The 10,724-nt window shown below is 41.6% G+C and overlaps 1 protein-coding gene and 1 pseudogene across 1 annotated transcript; one reads left to right on the top strand and one right to left on the bottom strand.

Annotated features, from left to right (window-relative positions):
• The first annotated feature begins 1,756 nt into the window (after nucleotides 1–1,756).
• LOC147442151 (mitochondrial outer membrane protein porin of 36 kDa pseudogene) lies at nucleotides 1,757–2,588 on the top strand (annotated as a pseudogene).
• A 4,859-nt stretch (nucleotides 2,589–7,447) lies between these two features.
• On the bottom strand, nucleotides 7,448–10,386 carry LOC147442150 (scarecrow-like protein 14). The gene is made up of 4 exons (XM_086529599.1): nucleotides 9,246–10,386; nucleotides 8,364–9,120; nucleotides 8,003–8,118; nucleotides 7,448–7,751 (listed from the first exon to the last, which is right to left on the bottom strand). Exons 1-4 carry the CDS (start codon nucleotides 10,299–10,301, stop codon nucleotides 7,716–7,718), a joined length of 1,965 nt encoding a protein of 654 aa, XP_086385725.1. The 5' UTR covers nucleotides 10,302–10,386; the 3' UTR covers nucleotides 7,448–7,715.
• Nucleotides 10,387–10,724: the final 338 nt, after the last annotated feature.

Below are 10,724 nucleotides of genomic sequence, written 5' to 3'. Positions count from 1 at the left end.
GATATTTGTTCTTCACTTGAAAAGTTTTAACGAGTGAGTTCTATTTAGCACAGTCATATTTACTTAGCATATCTCCTCACCATTGTCTAACTCTCAAGCATACCTTGTAACAAATGAACACCATATGCAAAATAATAAGTGTGTGAACAAATCTACCGAAGCACACTGCAAGAACCAATTCAAATTCATATTAGAGCGGTTACAGACTGGCTGCCCAAACTGTTGGAATTAGGGTTGCAGAGAAACGCACACAGCTTGGAGAAGGCGAAGGAAGCTCAAGGCACACAATAGAGAGTGTGTTACTTAGTGTGCAATGGAAAGATAGATAGCCCTAGAGTGATGGGCATATATACAATGCACGGGGGAAAAAACCTCCTTAAGAGGGAAAAAATGCCCTTGCGGTCCTAGTGTGTTCACACACATCACTACCACATGTATATGGTAACAAATCCCCCCTGGAGTGATGCGGTGAACGAGAACTGGCACATGAGTAAAGGGACGTGCCATGCCCTAAGGACATGATCAGTCCACAAAGGGGAGTAAGCCCAAAGCTTTGCGGAAAGCTTCAAGCTTCTCACGAGACAATGCCTTTTGTGAAAAGATCTGCAAGGTTGTCCTGTGTTGGCACATAAGCCAAGCTGACCTCTCTCGCTGAGAGCCTCTCCCTAACATAGTGGTAATGCACCTCAATGTGCTTTGTGCGAGCATGAAAAAGTGCGTTCCTCGCAACTGCCAATGTGCTTTGACTGTCAGTGTAGATAGTGTTGGCAGTGTCCTGTCCAACACCCAAATCAGCCAGGCGTCTGAGCCATACACATTCAACCGTAGCTGTGAAGACTGCCTTGTACTCAGCCTCACAGCTCGAAGTGTCCACAATAGGTTGCTTCTTGCTCAACCATGATATACATGAACTGCCAAGCATGAAACAAAAACCACTTGTGGACACTCGTGTGTAAAAACAACCGACCCAATCTGAGTCCGAAAAAGCATGTAAGTCTGGCGGCAATGATCCCCCTTGGGATAAAGCAAGCCAAGGGCTGCACGATGACGTGCAGTGATTCTTAGTTTTTGAAAAAACATTTTTTGATTACTACTAGGGCCACACGACGGCGTGCAGTGGTTTCAAGCTTTTGGAATAAATATTTTTCGAGTAACATTTTTTAAATACTGCTAGGGCTGCACGGCGGCATGCACTAGGGCCGCAGGGTGACGTGTAGTGGTTCCAAGTTTTTGAAAAAAAAATAATTCAAGTATTGCTAGGACCGCACGGCGGTGTGCAGTGGTTCCTAGCGTTTGGAAAAAAGATTTCACGAGTACTCTTAGCCTACTGCTAGGGCCGCATGGTGGCGTGCAATGGTTCCAAGTTTTTGAAAAAAAAAATCGACTACTGTTAGGGTCGCACGTCGGCGTGCAGTGGTTCTAAGCTTTTGAAAGAAAGATTTTTCGGTCTACTACTAGGGCTGCACAGTGACGTGCAATGGTTCCAAGTCTTTGGAAAAAAAATTCGACTAGTGCTAGGGCCGCACGGCGGCGTGCAGTGGTTCGGAGATTTTGGAAAAGAAAATTTTTGATTGATGCTAGCCTACTACTACGGACAGCTTCCAAGTATTGGGAAAGAATATAGCTTCAGTCGCAGAGAGAGGGAGGGGGCGAGACGACAAGGGCTGCCATTTAAGCTCGTTGGAGAGTGGGGACTACTGAATAGAAAATCTCTGGTAGAGAGAGAGAGAGAGAGAGAGAGAGAGAGAGTGTTGAGTTTTTCCATTGTCGTCTGCGCCTCCTAGATCAAACATGGGTAAAGGTCCTGGGCTATTCAGTGATATCGGCAAGAAGGCAAAAGATCTTTTAACCAAGGACTATTTGGAAGATCACAAGATAACGATTTCAACTAAGTCAAAGACGGGCCTAGCCTTCACTACAACTAGCATGAAGAAAGGAGATGTTTTTGTGGGTGACGTATCCACTAGGTTGACCAAGAATAATGTTTACAACCGACATCAAGATGGACACTAATTCTAATATTTTTGCAACAATCACAATAGACAAGTGGTTGTTTTGCAAGTCTATCATCAATATTACCATTCCAAATCCTAATTCGAGAAAGTTGGAGGTGAAATATCATCATGAGAATGCTGGCCTTAGCTGCTGTAGTGGCTTAGCAATTGCTCCACTAGTAGAAGTAAATGGACTGTTTGGCAATGGACGGTTGTGCTTGACACAAATTTTGGAACTTTCACCAAGTATAATGCAAGAATTGGCATCAATGAATCTGATTTCACGGTTGCATTACTCTTGATGGACAAAGGTGATACATTGAAGGCCTCTTATGTACATAACTCTGCAAAGGATAAGAGGACCATAGTGGTGGGTGTAGAGATAGTTCATACACTCTCAAAGCATGATAATACTTTCACATTGGAAATAGTTTTGCGTGGGACTTGATGACTACTGTGAAGGCAAGGATAAACAATCATGGAACTATAGTAGGCCTTGTGCAACACGAGTGGAGGCCCAAGTCAATCGTTACTCTTTCAGTTACGAAGCCTTGGAAGCAGCCTGCAAGGTGGGCTTGCATTGGCAAGCCATGATGAAGTTACAACATTATTGGAATTCTGGTAGCAGTGGTTTGGTCCGATACATCCAAGCCTCTAATATTACAATAAGACGCCCTAAAGAAAGGTTGAGATCAATTTTGTTCTAGCTGTTACAGTCCGTCACTGAAGAAAATGCACATTTTTTAAAGACCGAGGGATTTGTATATCGAGTATATAGGCCCTTGGTCTGCTAAACATAGGGACCCCCTTGACTGCATGTCCGTCCTGGCCCTTGGCCCTGCCCGGTCCTACCCTTGGCATGACATGAAAGGACATTGACATTGAAAAAGTAATAAAACCTATAGTGAAGGGTTGGAAACTAAATTATCATTACCTATCTTAAGAACTTGTGAGAGGAAGTGAAGGATGTGGAGAGAGAAATAACACATACAACACTAGGGCCCGGAAACAAGGGTTGGGACCGCTTATAGACTTTATTAGTTTCGGGGATTGGAAGGGAGCAAGCTTTGGAGAGAGCATGTGGTCCTTTTTTCCCTGATTCTTTCTTTTACCAAAAATGTTTGCTCAAGAGGCAATTGGAGCGAGATTTTGGGAGTGATCTTTTTTTATTGTTGTCTGTCTCCCTCTCTCTACAACCTAAGTTTAGCTCTCCATCCCTCTCTCTTAATGTCTCCCTCTCCCTCTCTCTCACCTTGTTCAGCTTCTTTTGATTAGGAGATTTACAATTTCTTTCTCTTTCTATCTCTCTCTGCCCCCCCCCCCCCCCCCCTTCTCTCTCTCTCTCTCTCTCTCTCTCTCTCTCTCTCTCTCTCTTTGAATGTTGCATCTCATTAAACAAAAGAGATATTGCCAATAGTACCAAACAGAAGGCACGATTGCTCTAATAGGTCTCTCTTCCTCTCTTTCTCTCTCAATGTTGTATCACATTAATTAAAAGAGAAAGCTCATTTTAAGAATTCTCATAGCCAACAATACCAAAAAAAAGGCACTGCCATTCTAATACATCTCTCTCTCCCCCCCCCTCTCTCTCTGTCTCTCTCTACTAAAAGCTGCACATAGTGAGGGCAACGTCGTTGTACAGTTTACAATTATGCACACATCAATAAATCAACAACTTTATGACAACGAGTCATTGAAATATGTTTCAAATATCCAAAGAGACAGTACAAAGTACAATTAGACCATATGGCATGACTTCTTGTTGGATCTGCCACTTATAGGGTGCTCCTTATCTTTGAATACATAGTACTATGAAAATTGAAGACTCAAAGTAGATCTTCATTTGTGGGCTTTCTTTGATGGATAAACATGTTATGGTTCATATGCAATCCAACATAGCAAAGGAAGAGAAAGTAAATATGCTTGCAAGCCACGCATGGTTTGCTTTGTGCTATGCAATCTATAAAGTCTCTACATGTACAAAATGGACTATTTGCAATGTGAACTTCATATAACACGCGTTGGATCCTTGAACTAAATGTACCAACCACAAACTTTTCATGCATGTGAGTCTTAACAACAATGTGACCCACAATTTGAGCCTCCATTGAAACTGTTGAGTCTACTCACTTCAAGCATTAGGAAGAGAATGGGATAATGGAGGGTCTCTTTATTCGGCAGTTTAAGGGATTCAAACCTCTAGTATTAAGAAAGAAATCAAAGGATAACTCTAGAATTCAAACAGGAAAAACGGCTAGTTTATTTGAACTCAAATCCCCCCCGCCCAATGAAATTTAAAATCTAGCGGGAAAAACCATATCATGTATCATATCTACAGAAACAACTTGGCATGTGATCATAGATTTATAATCTCCGCACAAATCGGAGATTGTATGTGAGAGTTATGGAAGTCCAAAAATCATAAAGTTGTCCATTCCCTTTTTTTGAGGGGGAAAGTGTATCCTTTGATGACTGTTACACCTCTCTTACACACCCACCATTCTTGCACACATTCATCAAAATGTTAATCACCTCCATAATCTCATGAAAAATAAAGAGGCCCTTCTAGACGTCACTCTCTTCCTCATGGCTGCAATTGAAATGTCTGGTTGATAACACACACTCATTTAACTTTTCACCATAAGCTCTAACTTTTTACTTAAATAAATAATTGATTATAAAATTTATAAATAAATTTTTTGATGTTTTAAAGCTCACCTAAAGATGAGACAAGGGGGAAGAGAGCTCAAATAGAATGAGGAAAACAGTCGGTTTTCACGTATATAAAGGACTATACTTTGATCGAAATATATATTTCGATCGAATTTCTAAGAAATTATTGTTTTTGCTGATGTGGAACCATATAATACGTCCAAATAAATATAGATGTCATATAATATGCCCGTTTAAAGCGTATTATACATACACCATATACCAACTTAGAGTGTCTGAGTAAGTGCCTATGGTGTGTGTGTGTGTGTGTAGCATTCATATTGTGTGCATAATATAGGTGATTAGCACTAATCACACACACCACAAGCAATGGATAATGAACAATTAAGCATACACAATACAGAGATGCAAAGTAGAATACTAGGATTGATTAATTTCAACCAAATTGTGAGTACAAGAGGGGCTCTTTTATAGAGCAGATCAAAGGGCATCTTGGTGACATCATTGGTGATGTGTTCGGAAACCTCTAGAGGTGTAAACCATCAATAGTTTGTTTTGAAATTTTTGCATTCATCTGACTAGGTTCAAATATGTTGGTCTGAAATTGAACTTGTCATGCTATGACTGGTCAAGTTGTTCTAGTGTCCATCTGTCCAACTGATCTGTCCTCTCCCCATTATTCGACTCTGTGAACTGATCTAGATATTTCCTTTTCGAGTCTCTCAACCTGCTCTTTATCTATCAAAACAACAGTCATGTCAATTTTTGTTAAAGAAAAAATGTTCATTGAGACCAACATCATTTCAACTTTGTTTGTTCCATATTTTTTGCATAGGCAGTCATGTCAATTTTTGTTAAAGAAAAAATGTTCATCGAGACCAACATCATTTCAACTTTCTTTGTTCCATATTTTTTGCATAGCTCTTTTGGCTTCAAGGCTTTCTTCCAGCTTCTTGTGTTATCTATCTTATCTGGATTCTCTTGTTGGATCCTTGAATTGTCAATGTTTGGTTGGCATAGTCGTGCACCGTACCAACATTTCTGAGCCATGGTTCACTAGAGCATCCCATATGGTCCCTATACATCTAGAACCAAGAAGCTGGTTTTAAATTTCTCTTTACCCACTCCGATTTGCATGCTCGCGATTAGTCCTATAGGCTGGTCTATCCTCTAGTCAGCCATTGAATGGTGCTGGTTTTAAATCAGTTATTCCCAATTTTTACCTCATATGTTCATTGGGGATTTTAACTCCAACTTCTTCATCTACTATGAATCCAAGTTAATGGTTCCCACTACTTTCTTAGCTTGTAATCAACTTGAATAACTGGAACCTCATCATCCCTTGTGAATGCCAAGTCACTATTTCTCTTGCTTCAGCTTTTGTCTTCCTCTTATGTTTAATGAACTTTGCATCTTTTGGGGTCTAATGTTGTCCAACTCTATTGTTAACTTCTAGATTCTATCACAGACCTTCATATATACATTGTCCTATTCATTACCAGAACTACAATTTAAACTTGAAGGTTTTTTCTTTGATTAATTGTCATCACAGTTCCATTGGGCTCACTTCCCGTGTATGGTAGCTGACTGACACTGTGATGGACTCTAAATTTTCTTGCTTGATCTTATCCAGTTTGCACAATATGGCCTCATCACCCCTATTATTTGAATACTCCAAGCGAAAGCCTTAATTACCTTATTGTAGGATCTGAGCTAGCAAGTTGGATAATGGTAGTACCATTTTCTAGCTACCTCCTTTAGTGTGTGGGAAAAATATTCCCCCCATTCATCCTCATCTATGTCCTTGAGTTCAACATACTATCCAAAGGCTTGGATGTGTACATTTGGGCCATTCTTCTTTCCCCCTTTGGAAACTAAAAATGAGATTTTCAGGTTAGTAGAACATTCTTGGTGATTGGATTTAGTTTTGTGAACTAGCATTCTGTCTTTGGATCGTCTTTTAGCATAATAATCTATATCAGCTTCCCAATCCTTGCTATCATCAATCTCACTCACTGTGTCCTCTTCAGGCTTCTTTGTTGATTTATGTGTTGTTGATCAATGACTTCGCTCCCTGCCCTCACTTTCCTCAGTATGTTTTCAACTTCGCTAAGATCCATGAGATCTGGTCCATCTTTTTGCTCTCTCTGTGCACGTCTTTGCCTGGAATGGGTCAAATGCTAAGAATCCCTTGATTCATCAGCTATTCCTGGTCCTAGGGTAACATCTATCTCATTCCTCAGTATGTTTCAACTTCGCTAAGATCCATGAATTTGGTCCGTCTTTTCGCTCTCTTTGCACGTCTTTGCCTGGAATGGGTCGAATGCTAAGAATCCCTTGATTCATCAGCTATTCCTGGTCCGAGGGGAACATCTATCTCATTCCCAGGTTCTTTGTCAATATCAAAGACTTGCTTTGACACTTCCAAAATGGTGTTGACACAATGCGGATCATCCATGAATCTGATAGCTGGTCTTCTGCCCGTGTAACTTGTTTGGGTAGCATGGTTGATTTTTGATAGCTCTAACACCAGCTGAGAGATAGTTTGTCATCTGCTAGGAGCAAATTAGCTCAAGCCATCGTGATCACAAAATGGAATGAGCTGGACAACTATTTCAATTTGGTTAACTAGAGTTAGTTCAAATCAAGTCACGACTTCAGACATAAGACCATATGAGACTAGAATGAAATTCCACACTAAATCTGAAATATAGATTGAACTGGAAACTGAGACTGAAACTAAAATATATTCAGACTAACACAGGCATAGGACAACGATGTGAGTTAAACCTGCTCTAGGCTTAATGATTAGAGTTACAAAGTATAAGCACTTGAAAAACTCTAAGATACAAAGCAATGACAGCTCCAATGATCCGTCACGTCAAACAGAGTAGTGAGCCCTATTTATAGCCCTTGGATTGGGCCTCTGACCGATTGTGCACGGTATTAGTTATTGTAGTAATTGGCCTTGGTAATTACTAGTCCAGCCAGCCTAGCCGTCCATTTGAATCTTCGTTTGGAGGTTGTTCCCACCAATTACAACAGCCTTTATGAGGATTGAGATGAGTAGAGCCTTTCTATCCCCTACCAACATTGCAAAAGACACTATCACCATTAACCTATTGATACTTGTTGACCTATGATCAGATGCCGTTTTTTTCCATAAACTAATGCTTGACAAAATAGAAAATAAACAAGAGGGAAAGGAGGAGAGAGAGTGAGATGTGCATCATCTCAGGCGAGCAGAGAAAGATCTAGATATATTTTTTTCTTATGTTGTTCCATGCATCAGGTGAAGGTGCAGTGAGAGTGGGAGATTGCCTATGAATGCTTACCAAAGCATGGTGAGGGAGAGTCGAGACTGGGAGTAGCCTTGTAGTGTGGAGCTTAAGCCCTTTTTCTGTGGAGTTCGTTCGAGGGGGAGACATCAAATCAACTTGTATCGAGTTGTCTACGTTGAAGGTAAGAGAATGTCCTGTTGCTGATATCTTGTGTGTGTGTGTGTTGCTCATCACATGAAGCACATGAGAAGATTTGCAATTGAAGAACTTGCACGATGTGCAACTAGAATTTTTCGAATTTACTGAACTTTTGAACCAATTCCTTGTATAATGTACAGGTTTTTCTACTCTTTACCATGGTTTGTAACAGACTAATCTTGACTTTAAACCGGCTCAAGGCCAAACTGAGGTAAACCTTCCCTGAACACTGATGATGAGCTTGTTGATTTCCATGCAGACAAGGCGTACAAGGTGCGGCCTCTCCACCCAAGTAAGAGACACTGACGGGCCTCTGCGATCATGTAGTCCTTATGCCAGTTCTTAAGCAACCCCTCAACTTGATGCATGGTTTCTGCATTCAAAGATAGCTGCTGCATGCCAGCTTCTACAAAACTTGCCTGCCACTGCTTGTACGTTTTAACACGCCTGGACACTTGCAAACCTTCGCATGCCACTACATTCAAGATGGCCTTGCCTAAAACTTCGCTCTCAAAAACCAACCTATCTCGATTATTCCTTCCAATGAAAGTGTCAAGCACGTCGAAAATGCAGGCAAAGTGAAAGAGAGCTTCCTTGAAGCGAGCTGAATAGAAAGGACTACTATAGGCACCAGACACAACACCGTGTATCAACACATCTGGCCGAGCGTCATATACCTTTTTGAAATTCTTTAGCCTAATGGGCAGTGGATCCAATACGTCGTCCATTACAAACCGCAGAAAGCATGACGATATAGCCACAAAAACTTCCCCTGGAGGCCTCTTTGGGCTCACTAAATTCTGTACGTGTATGTTCCACTCCGTCCCAACCCATGGTGTAAATTGAAAAGGAACCTTGAACAATGCTGCACACTTTGCTAATCTTCGACCGGTTTCCTCGAGTGTGGCAAAAATAACCTCATTTGGGAAAGGTAGCATTGAGTAATGTTGGACCATATGTCCAATTAGAGAAACCTACAAACAAAAGAGGGCATGTTTAGCATACATAAGCAAGAGAATCACAACCTTGATATAGACAAAAAGTAATGTCTTGTAATAAACATATGTATATAGGTCTAGAGGAAGCTCACTCTCCATACCTTTGGCGGCCCTCCTGGCAGAGCAGCCAGCTTTTTGAAGAGAGATGGATACTGAATGCCAGACAATTGATGATCGACAATGACCAGTTTTGACGCTCCCTTTGCAACCCTCAGTATTGTCGCATTTGAGAAAAGATGAGATGCTTGGGTAAATGGGCAGCTCGACATGTACTTCATTCTGGCTTCCAGGATCTGTGTAAATGAGGCGCGTTGTTGATTCAACTGACCTGTGTACAAAGACCAACCTGTCCCTGCAAACCGCGCATACAAAGCCTTTACAAAGTTATGTGCAAGACGCTCCACTGCACTCCCAAGAGGCGATGTTTGCTGCTTCACTTTGCATGCTATGGCCTTGGCTGCATTTGTGTCATTTGAGCTGACTGCATACGCACATTGCAAAAGCATGTCATGAAAGTCAATATACATAGGAAGTCCCGCCTTGCCAATCGTCATGTCAACATACTCATGATAATATCTCGTGTCTGCATACATATCAAATCTTCGCTTGCTGATGCTCAAATCCTTCGGCCGTTTCAAAGGACTTCCTATCCTTTGGGCCTCATCACTGCCAGGCACATCCTTGTCAACATCAGAAACCTCATCTCTTTCTCTCCCGTGTAATATCGACGGTCGACTAAGCAAGAACCCCACATCAAGGGCCTTGCTTGGCATGGAATTGCGACTGTGAGAGCTCTTTAAGCTATTCCAAAGAAGAATGCTATTGCCCACACCTTTGCCCACAAGCTCTGTCGACAAGCATTTGGTCAAGCTTTCAAGGATGTTTACCTCTTCTTGCACTTGCGTGAGTGAAGTCTGCTGTTTAGAGTCGACGGTGAGGGGGCTCCAAGTCAAGTTTAAAGCAGGAGAGTCTTCCTTCAAGATGGCAGCAAATTCAGAGGCCTTGGTATGAAAGGCAAACAGCTCGCCAAAGCTTGACAAGGAGGCATCTTGATCCTCTTGTTCAAAGAAATCCCGAAGGTAGGCAATGGCTTGCTGAGGGGGAACGTCAGCATCTCCTTGCGCACTCTGAGCTTCTTGAATGCTGACACGATGCATTCTCTCTCTCTCTCTCTCTCTGTGCACATACGCGTCGAGCAGCTCTTCTTTCGAGCTTCAAATTTCACTTGACTCGTCAAAGAGAGTCCTATAAGCTAGGTTCACTCCAAAGGAGTCCTAACAAGAAAATGAGAGGAAAACAGTGCAACACGCCTTAACTTTATTGTCCCAATCATCGTTTGCGGGTCTCGTTGGGTCGGGTCTCGCTCTTACCAATAGTACATGTATGTGTGTGTGTGTGTGTGTCTATCTTTATACATCTCTCCATGACACATATGATCGACATAGAAATAGGTTGGGCAATTTATGTGTGTGTGTCCTCTATCTTTATACATCTCTCCATGACACATGATCGACATAGAAATAGGTTGGGCAATTTGGATTGTTCCTAAGTAGGATATGAGTATTTGTACAAAGACGTTA

The sequence above is a fragment of the Adiantum capillus-veneris genome, chromosome 14, assembly GCF_014529385.1.
Source record: "Adiantum capillus-veneris isolate H3 chromosome 14, ASM1452938v2, whole genome shotgun sequence".
In the NCBI taxonomy this organism is placed as follows: Eukaryota; Viridiplantae; Streptophyta; class Polypodiopsida; order Polypodiales; family Pteridaceae; genus Adiantum; species Adiantum capillus-veneris.
This window is presented reverse-complemented; position numbering and strand designations above follow the sequence as displayed.